This window comes from Oncorhynchus gorbuscha, linkage group LG08 (genome assembly GCF_021184085.1).
Source record: "Oncorhynchus gorbuscha isolate QuinsamMale2020 ecotype Even-year linkage group LG08, OgorEven_v1.0, whole genome shotgun sequence".
NCBI classification, from domain to species: Eukaryota; Metazoa; Chordata; class Actinopteri; order Salmoniformes; family Salmonidae; genus Oncorhynchus; species Oncorhynchus gorbuscha.
The window spans coordinates 51356374-51376317 of record NC_060180.1 but is presented as its reverse complement, the minus strand read 5'-3'; the positions used below and the strand labels follow the sequence as shown (position 1 = coordinate 51376317).

Below are 19944 nucleotides of genomic sequence, written 5' to 3'. Positions count from 1 at the left end.
AAAGCTTAACTTGACTTGGAAGAGTTCCAGTGTTGGCTAGCCAAGGCCAGCTAGGTAACATAGCATCACTCTCTGTTTGAGCCAGCTGTTTGAGTAGGCAAAACTAGCTAGCTGCAATAGCTAGCTAAGTAAATGAAAGTAATATATATATATATAGCTATCTCTCTCTCTCTTGCTTCTCCTTTTTTTTAAAGAAATGAATTTGTTCAAAACTGTTCAACTATTGTCTTTCTCTCTTTGAGTCAACTACTCACCACCTTTAATGTACTGCAGTGCTAGCTGGCTGTTCAATATGCTTTCAGTACAATGTGAATTCTCTCATCCTTTGATTGGGTGGACAACATGTTTAGTATAGTTTTCTCTAAGAAAGATGTTTCACACAATAAAACTTTAAAAAATGAACTTCACTGAGGAGGATGGTCCTCCGAGGAGCCTCCACTGGAACATTCCAATGGTTCAACAAATTGCGGTACTAGTACTGAGTTGATTCTATTTATTTCAATTAACTACAAATAACACTGAACTAACAGTGGTCATGCTAAAATGCTAACCAGGATGAAATATGTGGAGGGGAGAGGGTGAAAAGACAAAAAGAGAGAGAAAGAGAAATGGCTCTGCATCGACCAGTGGCAGAACAGAGGAGGGGGAGCTAACTAAATGGAACAGGAGAAAGACAGGCACAGCTAGTTTACAAATGGATTAAGTTCCATTTTAAAAAGCACTTAGAAAAATTATACCCACTGTTATATAAAAAAAATGTGTCAACTGTAGATATTACTAAAGTGGCAGCAGTGTGCAGATCTAGAGTGGAAGGCACAATGACACATCACGCCGCCCTGTTTCTGTTCTGCAGGCGGGCGAGTGGGATGGCGGGCGCCCGGTTCCAAGGTCACGCCGGTCTGCGCCAGTCTTTCTTTCTGCAGATCCATTTCCTCTCCCTAGGGGCTTCCCCCCTCCCTTCTCCCTCGTGTTGTTGGCCCAGTGATTCAGTGCCTTGCATTAAGAACAATTCACCTGCCTCCAGCATCCCAGCGGCACAGGTCCCCCGGGGAAACCAGGTGGAGCATAAAAAAAGTTCCACATATGGTAAAGTCAAGCTGCTCGGAGGCTGCTGAGTGTCTGCTGTGGGGATAGAGGCTCCTAAAAGGCCCAGCTGGTACTTGGAAAAGGGCTTCTGCATTACTACACCTCAGTGCCGGTTTCGGCTCCCCTTTGGAAAGTGTTGGCCGGCGCTCAGCACCACCAGCCATTTTACAATTCTCCCTCTCTATAGCCCCCTCCCTCTATCCCTCCATCCATCTAGCCCTCCCTCCAACTGGTTCTGTATCCAATTGAACATTTGGTCCTCCACTGCTGGTTAATCAAATTCCTCCATCTGGCCCCCTTATCCCTGTGGAACACAAAAGGTGCAGCCTGAGCCCTGGTCCAAGTGGAAGGAGGGAGGGAGGGAGGATGGGATGGAGGGGCTGAGGGACTGCCTACCTAACTTAACCAGCCCAGTCAACTAGATAGTTAAGGGAACAGGGGCCAGATCGGATGGGATCATTTTGGGCAAACAGAACAGGAGGGAGCGACGAGGGAGCGAACATCACCTGCTGTTCATATAGAGCTCAGGGACACGTGAGCAGGGGAGTGAGACTCAGTATGGCCATAAGAGGGTATTCTGGAAGTATAGCTGTCTTTGCATACACTGTAGAATAGAGATTGTAGAGTGCAGAATACTGAATACATAGAGTGTAGTGTTGTGACTTATTCATGCTATTTAGTTTCCCTAGCAGAAGGGGGTGCTATTCTCATAACACACAACATTAGAAGGAAAGAAATACTCAAATGAGAGAGTGAAAAAATAAACATTGATGTGTGGGTTTTAGAAAGTGACAGTTGACAGAAAAGCAAGGATTTTCGGCTTGGCTCTGTACACAATCTTCGCCCCAGTCAAAAAGAGCAGCTGAACGCCTAAGCCGGGCTCTCTGGTCAAAAAGAGCTACCTTAAGATATCACACAAAGCTTCAAATGATATTTTAAACAACCCAGGAGCGAGTAAAGCCTTCACAAAATATATCCTTAACTACATATTTATCAGACTACAACAGTCAAAAAATCTGCCCTGCTGTGTGTCAACAAATTGGATTCAAACTACAATCCCCTCTTCAAAATACTTCACTCACTGGAGTGACATATCCATCAGGGTTGGGGTCAATTTGGAATTTCTGAATTTCATTTAATTCAACCCATGGATTGAAATTTAAATTTGAGTTGGACGCAGCCCGCAGGAAGCAGAAGTTTGACTGAATTTGAATTAAAGGAAGTAAATCAATAGCGTAGGTGCATAAAGATGGCGGCCTCCATGCACTTACCACAAATACCTAGTTTGCATTAGCACAGCCTTCATAACAACAATTCTAGCTCCAGGACATTGGCAATTTTAACCAAAAATGTGATTGTGATTGTGATTTATTGCCGCATTGAACCACCGTAGTTGCTAAAACATTGATACATCCATTACCAAAAGCATCTGTTACTTATTACCTCAAAGAATACCGATACCATTTCAAATATCAGCTTGATTACAACTCAAATATGTCAAAAACTATTTTTATATATTTTTTGGGTCATGAGATTAGGTTGTTCCCTTCCATTCTGGAGTGTTTGATGCATTCTGGGACATGTATTTTCTTTAATATTTATGTTCTTAATGTTTTGTACACTTGGTATATGTAAAACATTTCAACTATGTATGTAATGTACATAGTATTGGTCACCAAATTAAACATTTGTAGATTGGTGTATCAAATACAATTTCATTGAATTTCATTGAATAAAATTATACTTACTTACTTTAATTCCAATCCAATTCCAATTCTGCTTCCCGTGGGTGTGGCCAATTCAAATTCAGTTCAAATTCAATTGGAATTCCAGAGGCCCCAAACCTGACCATTGTTTCATTCACACTCTTTACCTTGTATATTCAGAACAAGAACCGAAAGAATGACACAGACAGACATTGACACAAAATATGACACAGATAATCAAAACACTAGGCCTTAAAGTCTCTAGACTATCCAGAGTACCCATCCCATAATATCTATTGTACGATTCCTATTCATGTCCAACCATCCCCTCTCCCTCTGCCAGGTGGCAAAACATGTGTCAATAATTAAACTGCTTTTACATAACAGGATACAGGAACACAATGCAATTTGCTCACCATATTTCATTGCGCCTTTACGGAAGCACGAGAGACAGAGTAATTAATCAAACCACTGGAATATGTGAACGGCAATTTCCACCTAATGGCACTTACAGGAATTGGGTCCCTTAAGCGCCATGTTGTGTCTACCAAACGAGCCCGATTCATTTTCTCATCCGCCCAGTATCAGACAATAAAACGCTGGCGTTGCCGTGGACGTTAAACAACACAACAGTTTGACACTAGTCTGATACAGCTGTGGAACCACATCCAGCAGCCATATTACTCATATCACTCAATTTTATGAGAAGCTAACTGACCCTTGACCTGTATTTACAATAAAGAAGACTACATTAAAAGTTACACGCGCCATAGTTCACTCGGAAATATACTTTTTTAATGAGGAAATATAGGTTCCAAACTGACAACTGTCATTATAGCCTGCACAATCTATGCTGTTTTGAATGAGAAAACAGTTGAAAAGACTATCAACCCAAAAGACTGTGATCAACTACTGGCTGCAACAATAGCCATTGTGGACATATTGGCCAATAGACTGGAATCCCCATGATGTTTAACTCACTCTTTGTAGTACAATGTGTTCGAATACAATACTTTAAGGTGTGGGATGGATGCCGCTTTTAATCTTGACTTGACCTCAAACCTGAGTTTGTTTGTTCTGTATTTACTTAACCACACCAGCAGGCTAAGTCAAACCACCGAGGCCCTCTGAGGGCCGGGCCCTCCGGAAGACGATCATTCACTGCTTTTAGTGAGGAGACGGCCCTAGTCTAAATGGCACCCATGTCCCTAAAAGTGTTTTTCCTCTCTCTCTCTCTCCCTCTTGACTCTCTCCAAAGACTTCTCCTAAGTGCAGCATCTTGTTTCAGTAATTCAGCCAGGCCAGAGACAGGGAGGGAGGAAACAAATCGATGTATTTCCCTGTCGCTCTCTCTTTCTGTTCCTCCATGAGTTGCTGTAAGGTTTCTTGGGGAAGTTCTGGACTATTGGACAGGACAATGTTATGGGAAAGCGTGTCATTGCATTTAAGGTCATGGTTATACCAAGGTTTCATCTTGTGCATTTTTTTATCGGCCTATAGAACAGAGTAGGTAAACAAACAAAGACACAACTGCTACTGATACAGAATCTATATCAAATAGCAAGTTAATAACGCTACAACATTTGAAGGGATAAATAACAATTCCCTGGACAGTAGTAAAAATATTTTTACTTTTAATATTTTTATTTTTAGGCCATATTTGTAGGCCTACATTCTAAAAACAACCATTAGAGAGAAAGCTTTTAGTAAGGTGCATAAGTAAAACCCAGATCTATAAAAAGACACGATCACTAAATAATTCAGATAAATGCCTGTGTGATTACTTTTTTTGTTGTTGCATCATTTCAAATAGTGAGATGGAGAAAGAGAGTGAGTGTGTGTGTGAGATGGAGAAAGAGAGTGAGTGTGTGTGTGAGTGAGAGAAAGAGAGTGAGTGTGTGTGTGAGTGGGAGAAAGAGAGTGAGTGTGTGTGTGAGTGAGAGAAGAGAGAGAGTGTGTGTGTGAGAGAAAGAGAGTGAGTGTGTGTGTGAGTGAGAGAAAGAGAGTGAGTGTGTGTGTGTGAGTGAGAGAAAGAGAGTGAGTGTGTGTGTGAGTGAGAGAAAGAGAGTGAGTGTGTGTGTGAGTGAGAGAAAGAGAGTGAGTGTGTGTGTGAGTGAGAGAAAGAGAGTGAGTGTGTGTGTGAGTGAGAGAAAGAGAGTGAGTGTGTGTGTGAGTGAGAGAAAGAGAGTGAGTGTGTGTGTGAGTGAGAGAAAGAGAGTGAGTGTGTGTGTGTGAGTGAGAGAAAGAGAGTGAGTGTGTGTGTGTGTGAGTGAGAGAAAGAGAGTGAGTGTGTGTGTGAGTGAGAGAAAGAGAGTGAGTGTGTGTGTGAGTGAGAGAAAGAGAGTGAGTGTGTGTGTGTGAGTGAGAGAAAGAGAGTGAGTGTGTGTGTGAGTGAGAGAAAGAGAGTGAGTGTGTGTGTGAGAGAGAGAAAGAGAGTGAGTGTGTGTGTGAGTGAGAGAAAGAGAGTGAGTGTGTGTGTGAGTGAGAGAAAGAGAGTGAGTGTGTGTGTGAGTGAGAGAAAGAGAGTGAGTGTGTGTGTGTGAGTGAGAGAAAGAGAGTGAGTGTGTGTGAGTGAGAGAAAGAGAGTGAGTGTGTGTGTGAGTGAGAGAAAGAGAGTGAGTGTGTGTGTGAGTGAGAGAAAGAGAGAGTGTGTGTGTGAGTGAGAGAAAGAGAGTGAGTGTGTGTGTGAGTGAGAGAAAGAGAGTGAGTGTGTGTGTGAGTGAGAGAAAGAGAGTGAGTGGTGTGTGTGAGTGAGAGAAAGAGAGTGAGTGTGTGTGTGTGAGTGAGAGAAAGAGAGTGAGTGTGTGTGTGAGTGAGTGAGAGAAAGAGAGTGAGTGTGAGTGAGAGAAAGAGAGTGAGTGTGTGTGTGAGTGAGAGAAAGAGAGTGAGTGTGTGTGTGTGAGTGAGAGAAAGAGAGTGAGTGTGTGTGTGAGTGTGAGAGAAAGAGAGTGAGTGTGTGTGTGTGAGTGAGAGAAAGAGAGTGAGTGTGTGTGTGAGTGAGAGAAAGAGAGTGAGTGTGTGTGTGAGTGAGAAAAGAGAGTGAGTGTGTGTGTGTGAGTGAGAGAAAGAGAGTGAGTGTGTGTGTGAGAGTGAGAGAAAGAGAGTGAGTGTGTGTGTGAGTGAGAGAAAGAGAGTGAGTGTGTGTGTGAGTGAGAGAAAGAGAGTGAGTGTGTGTGAGTGAGAGAAAGAGAGTGAGTGTGTGTGTGAGTGAGAGAAAGAGAGTGAGTGTGAGAGAAAGAGAGTGAGTGTGTGTGTGAGTGAGAGAAAGAGAGTGAGTGTGTGTGTGAGTGAGAGAAAGAGAGTGAGTGTGTGTGTGAGTGAGAGAAAGAGAGTGAGTGTGTGTGTGAGTGAGAGAAAGAGAAACACTTAGAAAAAAGGGTTCTTCAGCTGTGCCATTTTAGGATCCAGGTAAAACCTTTTGGTTCCAGGGTTTTTTTTCCCCCTAAGAGTGTAGAGTGAGAGTTTCACAAACACACACAAACCAGCACACCCCCATAAAACTTCCTATATAACAAATGACACATACAGTATTGTAGCCAGATCTTTTTTCACCAACTAGAGTCAGTTTAACAAGGAAAACAGCACGATAAAATGAAGCCATGAACGAGATAAATAAAAGGACCATCGCCCCTTTAAGACTAATCAGGACCGGGCATTGCCAGTGATGCTTCATTCCAAATCCCCCCATCCCAGCCCCCATCACCCCATCTATGTGTGTGGGTTCAGCCAATCTCTAGGGGCCCCAGTCACATCTCCTCTGCCTTTGGCCCCCTTATGGATTCTAATCTTTCACTCTGGGTCTCCAATGCCTGTCGCCAAGCCACACCAGGCCTTTTCATTCTTATTGAGCGGTCAGCAATTCTCAAGTCGAGGTTCTTTTCTGATTTCCATGAAATATTTTGTCATATTCTTGAACAAACCAGTAGCATATAATGTACAGTAGCACTACAAGCCACACAATCCATTCACATATTCCAAAATATACCAATATGCTGTTACAAAGAAGACAGGGGAGCACGACATAAAACCAAGACTGATACAGTATCTGTTGTTTATCTTCTTTTTAAAGTGCTATACCCATAGGGGCAGACTACGAGAGAGGGCAGAGGTCAGCTTCATTACATTCACTCGTCCCTCTGAGTCAGACAGTGCAAAGACATGCATTGGGCAAATTCCATGGCAGCATTGTATATTACATTATCATAAACCCCACAAGGGCTAACCTTTTGTTCAGTTTCATTTGATTCTAAGAGAGTTCTAAAAACATTCACAACGCTGAGCCTTGTCCAATCGGTGTCTTTTTTATTCCATGAGTGTGGTTTTTTGTCTTTCAGTCTTGTGACTGCTCTTGCTAAAGACATGCTATTCCAAAAATAAAGTGTCAGGGGAGATGGGGGGGGGGGGATCATTGAATCATACTGGCTAAAATATCACATCATCTCGAAAGCGTCTGGCTTCAATATCAAACTGTGCCTAGAAAATAAGATCTTCAAGAAGAGGCTGTATTTTTCTATGGTATAAACCGTGCTATTCAATACTTAAATAGACCAACCAGAAAAAATGTAATAATCATAACCTGGTTTGTAGATGTTGTATAAATAAATAAAAAGACGTAAAAAAGAGAATGGATACATGATGAAATAGTGCAAAATCTGAATTTTGGCTCTACTGATAACATTATGGCTACAGCTTTACCAGTGCACATTCTCCATTGCCTCTCTTAGCGTCACCTGTTATAATCTGCCAGCATTTGCAGCATCACTCAACACCAACATTCAAGGTGACAAATGCTAAGAGGGTACAATGTCATGTCACCATGCCAAGAGACCAGGAAATGACTCTCCATAACATCTATTTTTCATCGGGGCTGGTCGAGGCAGCCTAATGAAGAGATCTCTATGGGATCTCAATTCCACATTCTGGCTTGTATGTGCATAGCAATCTTTAGCATAGCCCTGTCATGACAAAACTGTGATCCCGGGGATAAAAGGAGAGGGATGAGGAAGGAATACAAAAAGAGAGGGAACACAGTGAAAGAGATGAAAAGAGTGGAGAGAAAAGTAGACAGGGCAAACACAGGGAAAGATGGAAACATAGAAAGAGAGAGAAAAGGGAAGAGAACAAGACAGAGAGAAAGAAAGAAAGAAAGAAAGAAAGAAAGAAAGAGAGAGAGAGGAAGAGACAGAGAGATCTGTGAATTTCCCCCTTCTATCCCCTGAGACCTCCCTTGATGCCAAGCATTCATCATCCAGCCTCTAATATCAGTTATTCTGTGGCTCCTCTGCTTACAGCAGAATTAATTTCGGCTTTAATTACTCTCATCGGCGGAATGCTGATGAAGGCGAGGGACACGGCATTCTGGGACCCGGGCCTCATTCTGACGCTTTAATTTGAATGAATTCCACCCGGAGACGCTGGCAAACAACTGGCAGCCGAGCCCGAGGAGCCACTTTGGGACCGCAATGCTCTGCACCACACCGCACCATGAGAGAAAGGAAGAACAGCAGTTGTGGCCCTACCCAACCAAGTGTGTGTGTTTGTGTGTGCGTGTGTCTGTGAGAGAGTGTGTGTTTTTAGCCTTCATTTGACCAGGCAGGTCAATTAAGAACAAATTATTATTTACAATGACCAGGCATGTGTGTGTGTGTGTGTGTGTGTGTGTGTGTGTGTGTGTGTGTGTGTGTGTGTGTGTGTGTGTGTGTGTGTGTGTGTGTGTGTGTGTGTGTGTGTGTGTGTGTGTGTGTGTGTGTGTGTGTGTGTGTGTGTGTGTGTGTGTGTGTGTGTGTGTTGCGTGCGCTAAAGGGATGCTAAAGGGTGAATATAACATCCAGGCAGCCAAACTAAGAAAGCAGATCATTTAAAAGGAGAGAGAAATTTGGAGGGGTCCTAGAATTCACCACTACTCTGAGACAGAGAAGCACGATTGAGTGGCACAAGCGCACACATGGATTTTGTGTTGTAGATATGTGGTAGTAGAGTAGAGGCCTGAGGGCACACACTTACTGTGTTGTGAAATCTGTTGTGAATGTATTGTAATGTTTTTAAAATTGCCTTAATTTGGCCGGACCTCAGGAAGAATGCCTTGGCTGCAGCTAATGGGGATCCATACTAAATGCAAATACAAAGACAAGTGCTAAATGTACATCAACAGTTCACTTGTTTCTTATAGATAGGGCATATCATAACAATCATAATACCACAGAAAAGTAACAGAAAGAGAAAGAGGAGAGCATTGTAATTGACTTTTCTCCAAGCCGACATGGTAGTTACAGAATGTAACATATTGGATAAGGATTGTGATTGATTGTGTGAGTCTGCCATAGCGATTCGTTTGATTAAATCTAACCACGGGATTCTCTTCCAAGTCCTAATGAAGCAGCAATTTGAAACTGGGAAAGGAGGAGAGCGAGCCAGACAGCCTACAGCTAGCTCCACACACACGGTCTCCGTGACGACCACAACACACTGCACTGAGCTACTCTAACGGAGTAGGAGTCCTCCAACCTCCCCATCTAGAGCGATATGTAAATCATGACCCACTCACAGTTGCCATAGACATAGAGCATGTTTCTCCTACTCCTCGGTTACTGCAACTACAGTATGACGTTCGCACACTTCGTTAATTCACTGTCATTGTGGAAATTAGTCAAAGAGAAACGCTCTTACATGGTAATGTCACACTGCCTGTTTTTGTCATATTTCATCTTTTGTCAGAAATTAAACAAATCATTCCCACAAAAATGCAGTATTACTGCTCCACTGTTGGAAAGTGGGTGATAATAGTAACATGGAAATTCACTGTATAATTATGTGGAATAAATCTCTGAAGGGAAAAGATACATTTCCCCTCGTATCAGAATAACAGAGTTAGAATGATGAGGAAGCCAATATTGTAAAAGAGGGAGATGTTTAAGAACTGGCTAAGTTATTATAATAACCACTTGGATTCATTATGACCTTCGAAATGTTTCAACCTATTATTTGGTTGATGTTTTTATTAATCACACCCACATACAGTATAAACGTACTACAAACACACTAACACAAATCCATAACTTGCACCAAACGCAGCCATACATTAGGTTTGACTAACAACCAAACTGGTCACCTTAGGTGACCCTAAGAGCCCCTAGACAGGTGGATGGTGGCCCCAGTGCAGGGTCCATATTGGCAGCGACCCCTCTCCCCTCCACCGATGGGGAGCTCAGGCCATGATGAGCAGCTGGGTCACAAGCACTAAGCACATTAATATCTTCTTAATGATAATAATCATTATGGCATAAGCACCTTCCCCAAAGTGGACCGGCTTGTGGGAAGTGCCAGGTTAGCATCATTGTCGTTGTTAAGGTAAAAAATAAAAAACAGAGATGAAATGACTCTTTTAATGGGCACTATCTCTCACAGCGCAGGCACCATGATAATGACTAAAGTGATGAGATTTCTTCCAAAAACATAGTCCCTGCAACTGTAACATCTATCAAAACAGTTGACACCTATGATCAATATTTAATCACTGTATATGAACAAAAGACACAACCAACAGCAGCCCCAACCAACAACAGCCTACAATTTGTCTACCAACTAGAATAACACATTTTCTCTCACAATCCTTTCATTTCAATGTTGTTTATTTACTCTATACTGGACTCTCTACTTTCTTTTGGCACCAATCAACCACAGTACCGTCTTCCAGAGTTTTCCAATCCATGAAGCTACCACATCCTGCTCCCCATGTTCCCTCCATCCACCTCATTTAATATAACTGTCACTGTTCACCTATCATAGGCTATTATCTGTCTCATTCACGTTCATTATTGAAGCTAATGATCTGTTGTCCTCTCGGCTCCCCATTTGAAGGAGGACTACATTAAAAGGCTCTTACTAACTTAATTAGTAATTATCAATGTTAAAGATTAATCAGCGCTAGAGTGGCTTAAGGTTGGTGTCTCCAGGCGCCCGATGGGACAAATGGAAAGACAAAAGGAATTAACAGAGAAGAACATCTCCGAACATTCTACCACTAATGTCTAACTAACTAATGCCCGGCCTTGCTCAAGGTGGATTTTTAAATATTTTTTTAACATGTCAATAACAAATGTCTACGTCCGAGTCGACTATGTTGTGTTTTTAGAATCATATAAATGAATATAAAGATAAATGTGTCAATAAAAAAAAAATCGAAGGCAACAAAAACAATTCCTGATCAACGATATTATAGACTTTAACAAAATATTTAACAAAAGCATAAATCTAAGCTCATGAACCAAAAAGGCACTGAATATTGCACAGGATTTGCCTTTACTTAACTGTTGATAAGGCAAAAATAACTATACTGTATGCTCTTGCTGTCTTGCATTACAAGACGAGCACATCTATTGTGGCGGGGATAATGTTGTAACAGAATTCAATGTGTAAATAATGGATACTCAACGAGGGGCTATGCGTTCTATGGAAAAGAAGGAATGACGTGGAAGGTGGGTTCCACGTGGAGTGGAACCCACCTAACCTAACCTTCAACAGAGTTGCATTATCCCGTCTATACCACGGATATAACTAAACACATTTGCCGCTAGAAATGTGTTCATTTGCAGGTAAAAATGTGTTCAACATCCACTGAAGTAGGAAGACAGTTTACTAGATAGCTAAAGTAGTTGCCTTGGTAACCAAACAGACTTGCTAGTTTCGTTAACCAAACCACCAGCCCTAGCTTGCTATTATACAATGCAAATAATGTTTTTAAATTCGACTTTTGCTTTCAAAAGCAGCTCAAACATAGAACATGTAAGAATGAACTATTGCCATTGGATTATACTGTGCTGATATAGTGTGCATTAAAGGGAAACAATGCATGCTCTAGAATGCCCTTCAAGCCAATTAGAAATGAGTATTCAACAATTCCATGCAGATGATGAATGCAGTACACACGTTATCTTCCACATAACAAAACTGAAACGGATCCTCTAAATTAAAACCACGATACAGACTAAATCTGCGCCACGCCGACACAATTCCTCCTCAGCAGAGTCGAGTATCTGTACCTAGCAATGATATATCAACATGAATGCGTAACATGTCATGCAGCTTTCATCCTGGGAGTTCCTGTGTGAGTTCCATTAATGAGAAAGGAATCGCCCAGGACCATCTCCTCTCCCAGTGTTCCGGAGTGTGTTGACGATGGAGCCTGAGGGGGCTGCAGTCACAGAACGCAACAGGGGAAACAAGGAGGAACTTTCTGAGAGGAGGAGCTGAGGAGGGGAAGAGTTGGAGAGATAAAGTGCAGATCTGTTTTCTCCTCATCTACTACGTTAAGAGATCCGGTAAGGAGAGTCCACTGTAAGGAATTGTACACTTACCTTTTCATTGACCTAAAGGGAACATGGCAATTGTTTGTAGCCTGTAGCATAATTCTGAGTATAGTAAACAAGCTAAAGAAACATTTCACCCAGGCAAACAACAGGAATACCACACAGTACCAAGTTAAATGGAGGTCAGAATTACTCTGAAACTGGGGGTAAAAATCTACGGGACAATTTCCTCTCTAAATGATGGGTGTCCGGTTTTCATGTGCCTGACCTGTCTCCTTGACAGGAGAAATGGCGATGCTTTCACTGCATGGCTGCAGGCAGGTCTGCTATCACACGGGACACAGGAGGGGGGGTTGGGAGGGGGGGGGGGGGCTGGGGGCTGGCCTGTGGCCCGCAGCACCTGAAACCTATTAGAGAGCGCTTTGGAACATTCCACAGGGTTCCTTCACTCCGCTCCACGTTGGCCAGAGGGCATCGTAAAGGTCTTCACTGAGAGGGTCGCTCCCTAGATTAGACGCCCAGTTTGTTTCGTCCACAGACACAGTGTACTGTACAGGGTGAGGCAAGGAGAAACAACACAACCTCCAATGCCTGAGAACGAAGGGATGACGCTTGTAAAACTGCCATTCATATGGGGCTGTTGTTGTACAAGTCAGGAAGTACAGCATGGCAAAAGTATATGTTACTACTACAGTAGTGTAGGGACAGTATAGAGATGTCAAGAGCTCTTCTGAATGGCAACAATGCAAATGTAATATGACACCCTCTCTCCTCTGACAAGTGACCACAACATGAAAAGGGAGGTCTTTATCAAATAGACCTAAAATGTCAAGAATGACTATAATCTAACAACACACTGCAACAGATCATGTTGGTGTTCAATACTTTGCCATCTGGACTCATAACAGCCAGAGCCCAATAGTGCACTCACACTAAAAAACAAACAGACATAAACACACAGAACCCAGTGCCAACTATATGGCGCTAGCTAGCTCTATGTACACACAACTGTCCCTGCACTGTCCCTGTGTTTAGCTGCAGCATCAAGGTCCATCTCCGTGCTCTGCGTTTGGCTGGCTCTCTGTCCGTCCAGGCCTCAGTGTTATGCTCGGTGGGTTTAGCTCGATGTGTCTGTGGCCTCTCCTCTGGCCGCCCGTGTCCATTTGCTCTGCGGGTATGGCAGGCCCGAGCTGACAGATGGCAGCCCCTCTCCTCCACTCCCGTTCTGCTCCCGCTCCGGAGTAACACAGTAACTGGTTTTTCCTCCGACGTTGACCTTGCCACAGCCAGCCAGCGATCCAGGCTGGCACTCCGCCTGTCGAACAGGAGGGTAATGAAGTCCAGTACCGCTCACATGATTATTAAGGCTTTGACGCTGGGGGGCCTTTTGAGGGGCTCACGCTCTACCCCCCTCCCCTCTCCTCCCATGTCTGTCGTTCACACACCAAGCGTTGATGAGAACAGTCAATCGTTACACAGCACTTTGGAAACACCAATTGTGCGCCATAAACAGTTGTTCAAAAACTTTGTGGATTCATTGAGTATATCTTTGGCTGTTTGTTGTTGGTTCATAGCCACATAACTTGCTTGTGATGCGGCTTTACCACCGGGATGTTTTCTCTGTAATGCTTTCCAGCAAAATGGTTATCTTACATCTCAACTGGATGTACTACTGCATATTCTCCCAGCTGACACCAACAGGGAAGGAGTTCATAGATAATCCAGGTATAGATAGATCAGCGACTCTACCATTGGTGGTGACAACCTCTAAAGTCAGTCTAAAGTCAGTCTAAAGTCAGTCTACCACAACACAATGTTAGCCCTGTAATTCTCCCCATGCAGGCTGGAGGGAGGCATCTCTCTCCAGGCACGCTTAGAGTCTGGGTCACACTATGTGACGACGGTCTGGGATTTGAGAGGTGTGGGTTGCACCGTTGACCTTTACGAAGGCAGAGCTGTCTGTTTGCACTGCTCCCATAAGCCCCCTCCCCGTCTGACTGCTTAGCAACCCTCTCGGACCGGGGCAGGCCGTGCTGCGCATGCTCCGATGGCCTCGGTGACATCTCGGAACCTCCAGGAAGGGACAGGATTGGAGAGGTTAATTCTGATCATCCAGTATTTATAGGGCACTTCAGAACAAGGGTTGGCATTAACACTCTAAAGGAGACATCCCTCCTGTATATTAATAAAACATAGAGAAGCCAGGATTGGAGAACAGGAAGAAAGAGCTTTCTACCTCGAGCTCATTCCAGGTCGGCAGAGCAACCATGTTACGTGGTAGCTGGGCTAGAGCTACAACAGCCAAATTCTTCATTGGGTTTTTAATTATAAGATAATGCTATTCTCAGGTACGATTTCAAAATATCAAAAAGCAAAGGTTGAGAAAATTGTATGCTGAGTGTAGGTGATAACAATGCGAGTACTGCAACCACTGCAACCACGTCTCCTCAAAAGGATTTGCCAAAACAAAATCACCATGGTGACCTGACATCTGCCTACCAATCATCTGCCTACCAGTCCAGACATTGTTTGCTCAAAGCTTGTGCAAACAAACCATATGAACTGTGGGAGCATCACATATTTTCTCACATGTTGGCCTAGTCTGTGAGGTGTGGGGAAATGTCAAAAAAAATCTATTGATAAAGACTACATCAGACTGAGCTTGTCTGGCCTAGGAACAGATCATCCCAACGGTGATGCCAAGAACCCCTGCTTTACAACAAACATACCTTTCCACGAATTGTACCTTTACCGCAATGCCGCAAAAGTTTTTAATGGAGACAGTCTCTCAGTTAAAGGAGTCATTTGTAACTTCTTTTTTTTACAAGGAAGTAGCTAGAATCCATGAGACAAAAACTGTGCAGTTGAATGTGTTGAAAACTAAAGATACTGTAGGCAGTATATTTCTTTGTAGCCTGTTTCACTATGCTACTCGTGGACACCACATTAGTCAGGCAGAGAGGTAGAATGTAACGGGAAGGAAGGTGCGCTTAATTGCATATTAGCAGCAGCACACTCGGCTGCACAGGAAGTGACTGTGCTAACGAACGGAGAGGCGTTATTATTAATCACCAATTAATAAAAAGCAGGCTAGGAAATCACACTCTGTCTACTCTGTATACAGTACGCATGACTTCCTTTTGTTTCCAGTGGCTGGTCTGGGCTGGTCTGTTCTCTTATTTATTTCATAACATTGATCCAGTTCCTGTTGCCGTGGTGTGTTGTGTTTACTATTGGGTTTAGGAGTCTGATCCAGCCCCCAAGGAGTGAAATGAGAAGCTCGTTCCACTATGTTTGTGAACAGACTAAATGTGTATGTGCCTTATGAATGACTTTCATTCACTGAAGAGCACAGGTAGGCTATATCTTATTGTTATGCTGTCTCGTGGTAATAACAAGCAAATCAAAAGAGGATTTCAGGGCAGACATTTGGGGGGGGGGGGACAACACTAAAACCATCACATTTCTTTACGCACCATGAAAATAAATGTCCTTTAATGGAGTAGCGAGTGAGTGAGTGTGTCGCCACCAGTGAAGAAGAGACAGTGACAGAGATGGCATAATCAACACACCATTGCCCAAGCTGCTCGAGGGACCCAAAACAAGGAGGATATGTGTCAGGGGTAATTTGCAGCCCTTTAGAATGCAACAAAACAAGAATTTTAGCCTCAAATACTGCTATACTTCCCTGCTTGCTCCATCATCACTAAAAGCCAAACACAGTACGGGTTGCCAGACTGGTGGATGGTACGAAAAAAGAAACACGCTTTTTAACTCTAAAATACAGCTATACTTCCCTGCTTACCCTATCATCACTAAAAGCCAAACACAGTACAGGTTGCCAGATTGGTGGTTAGTATGAAAAACGGAGTCAGGGAGAGTCAGGGACGGAGAGATAACAGAGAGAGGTAGAAACTGTAGGAGGGCTAGAGACCTCATGCTCCTCACCCTCCTCTCTCCAGCTCTGTAACGGCCCACTGTGCCTGCTTCACACAGAGCGGCCAGCTGTACAGAAAATGTGCCTTTCCCTCTTCCCCCCTCTCTCCGTCTCCACCCCCCTCTGCCCAGGCTGACCAGGCCACCGGCTCTGTGAGAGGGAGAAGGCTCCTCCCTGACTTGGCTGCAGGCTCAGCGTTGTCCTGTCACCAGCCCAAAAACCGGTAGAGGTGACCCCAAAACCACTTTCTGGAATGTGCTGCCCAGGGTTTGTTGGTTTATGATTGTCCTTCTGAGCCTTGGCACTTGGGCTGGACCAGAGTAAAAAGAAAGGATCAAAACTGTGAAAATGGGGGCCCTTTTTCACCTTTTAAGCGCCATGCTCAGTGCCCATGCTTTACAAACGTGTCAGTGGTCACTCAAATCCACACAGTGGTATTTGGAAGAGTAGGATAAATGGGTCAAAAGTCCCCCCCCCCCACGATTTTCCAAATGTCAGAGTTCACAGGGAGGTTAAAGTGAATCTCTGTGGAGAGGTGATGGCCTGCTGGTTAAAACCCAACAGGCTTAACTGACATATGAAAGACCTTCAAAGGCAAACAGTTCAAAACAAACAATATAAGTGGAAAATGAATGTCAGTTAGAGCGTTTTGTCTCATTCAACTTAAACAGATGATGACTGACACACACCGTTGTTTTTGTCTGTGTGGAAGATGTGGAATGCCTTAATCAGCATCCTACACACAAAAAAAGATACAAATGAGGGATTTGTGGGTTGATGACCACAACAGCTGAAAGCAGTATAAATGTGTTTGTCTCTGGAGATGAATCGGACACCCTCAGTTCTGTAAGTGCGCCATGCCAACAAAAAAAAACTCTAAACTAAAGAGTGGCCAGCTGTCTTCTGCGCTGCTATTAAATTGCTCCTTGGTTGGTGGCGATATCATTTTTTTCTCCATAGGAGCATCACACCAGGTCCCCAAACAGAGCGACCAGCTGTACAGCAAATGTGTACTGATCCATCTGGGCCCTAGCAGGCTGCAGCCTCCATCTTAAGACACATGGGGCTGTTTCCAGGGCTTGGCCAGGTCTGGTCTAGCCTGGTTAAACCAGACTGAATGCTGCATTCGCATGGGGGGACAATGGTTCATTCTGACCACTTTGGTCAGGATGGGGGAGAGAGGGAAAGCTAGCTTTTTGGTTAGGATGGGGGAGAGAGGGGAAGGAAGGAAGGGGGAGACAGAGTGCACTTGGCTTACGTTCGGAGACTATTGTATTACAAAGATAGACAGCTGAGATTGTCCTGTCTCGGTCGGTGAGACAATTCTCGGGCCCTGTTATTCCATACACTTAGCGATAGTGGTATGTCAGGCCACATCACTATATATAGAGTTATCAGTGTGAAGCGAAACCAGTGCAAAGGGGGGCAGAAGTGGAGCGGGGCATGGGTTGAAAACAGCACCCCTATGAATCCAGCGACTGCTCCATTACCTAGGCTAATAACGCTGACAGCTGAGCGGAGATGACCCCAGACCCCCGTTTCCCCTGTCCTGTGCAGATGGCCATTAAAGGGAGAAAGTGGCCCTTTTTCAGGGAGAGAGAAAGAAGGCATTTAGAGCCTTTTCTAAATGAGGAAGGTGGGGTTTTCGTTTTTTTGGGGGGGGCCAAATTGGCTTTGTGGTCATAACAGCCTGCTCCGGGTTTAACCCTCCCATTGTCGAATAGGGAGAGCAGAGAGAGACATTCCTCAGCACATACAACCAACCAAGGTCACCTCCGAACAATGTTGGTGTAATAACATAAGTTAAGGCAATTACTAAGCATTTATTGTCATATCTATTTCAATTTGATCTATTTGAAGTGTATATATTTTTTTCATACATTACATAAATCAATATTTTATTTTGATCCATCGCACATTTGTTTTTATTCCGAATAGAGTCAGAAAAGTAGGACATCCTTCAATAAACCAATCATCTATCCATTCTTTTTCTGAAACTGTTTGGATTCTAACATTATGGGGGAATAGTATGTGTGGCTGAACGACATAAAGTAACCAGTAGGGGGGTTGTTTTGTACCAAAACAGCGTGCACCATGCCAGCCTCTGATAGAGAAAGGACTAGTGCTAGCATGGTGTTGCATTAGGCACCCCCCCAGTAGTGTAGAGAGAGCAGATCAGATGAATACAAAACCAACCACACATTTATACACTTTCAGTCACACACAAACACACGCACATGCACACAGACACACACACACATGCACACAGACACACACACACATGCACACACACACACACACATGCACACACACACACACACACATGCACACACACAAACACACGCACATGCACACACACACACACACACACACACACACACACACACACACACACACACACACACACACACACACACACACACACACACACACACACACACACACACACACACACACACACACACACACACACACACACACACACACACACACACACACACACACACACACACACACACACACACACACACACACACACACACACACACACAGCACACAGCACAAAATCAAAATCACAAATCACATGCCTGTGATTGTTTATGCACAAACAGTTTGTTCCTGATAGAATTGCCCAGCGGTCCTGATAGAATTGCCCGCCGTGTTTAAATTCACCTGCGCCTAGGAGCGCATCCCAAACAGAGAGGCGGGTTGGTTCCAGATCAATGAGTCTCTCTCCCACTGAAGACAACAGATAATGCAGTGTAATGAAAGAGCCGCCAAACGAGATGAATAAATGAATGAGTAAAGGAAGGTGAGACTGGAATTCAGACGCCTACTTAATTCAGGCAAGAAAGAAAGAAGCCTGGGCTTTGAATTGTGTGCTCTCCGCTAATTATTCTACCTGCATACAAATGAACGCCAAAAGTAAAGGCGTTTGAGAATTATAGAACAGAAGAGTGTGCTCTTTGTGTTGGAATCCAGCTTTCAGAATAATCATGTGTTGAATAACATTTGACTCAAGTGTATCTAGAATCTTGTTTGATGAACTTAGCGTACATGCATCAAATTGTGCTACATGGTTGGTTTTACACATTTCATACGGGATCAGGCATTTCAGCACTGACAGACCAAAATGTCTGAAAATCAAGGGCAGGCACACACATCATGTTCATGCTTGTGTTTCACAGAGGCTACCATCATCAGTTCACAAGGTATTGCCATAGAGGATTGAATATTATATAGTTATGCTTAGAGTACTTATTTGTATTACAACAAAGGGTGTATTTAGTACTACACTGAAGGGAGAATGTGAAAGATGTAAAGCCACGTGTAGTAATATGCTCTGGATAAGAGCGTCTGCTAAATGACCAAAATGTAATAGAAATGTAATATCTTGGGGAAATATGTTGAATAGTTTGACTACTTGAGACAGTTCCTAAAAAAATTAAGTGACCAATAAACATAGAGAGAAAATAAGAACTGAGTAACCTCTCTTACCTAGCATGTGATTGGCCACGTGAACCTGGATGTCCCATTCGCTGTAGAAGACCATCTGACACTTGATGCACTGGTAGGTCTTCTTCTAAGCAAGAAACCAAGAGAAAAGGACAACACAAGGACACATGGATTTAGAGTACATCAATGTCACATTCTTACTGGGCACTCGGAGGACTTACTGAGCACTTCTTTGGCTAGAAATCCTGTAACTAATGTCTGCTTTTAATTAACAACCAAAAAACGTGGATACTTTTCGAATTTGGCCATTTTCTAACACATTAGTTAAATAATATATGGGTTTCCCAGACACATGTTAAGCCTAGTTCTGGACGAAAAGGCGTGGTCAATTAAGAATCTCCATTGAAATAGCTTTATAGTCTAGGACTAGGCTTAATCTCTGTCCGGGAAACTG

At 43.5% G+C, this 19944-nt stretch overlaps 1 protein-coding gene across 6 annotated transcripts in view; it reads right to left on the bottom strand.

Annotated features, from left to right (window-relative positions):
* The window catches only part of LOC124041785 (zinc finger protein 521-like), a 158271-nt gene that overhangs the window by 49218 nt on the left and 89109 nt on the right, over positions 1-19944 (bottom strand). For 5 of the 6 annotated variants that reach the window (XM_046359805.1, XM_046359806.1, XM_046359807.1 and 2 more), the window contains one exon: positions 19533-19617. In XM_046359805.1, the coding sequence (XP_046215761.1) occupies positions 19533-19617 (85 nt within the window). The remainder of the gene's footprint in view (positions 1-19532; positions 19618-19944) is intronic. The other variant, XM_046359803.1, reaches the window with a different exon arrangement.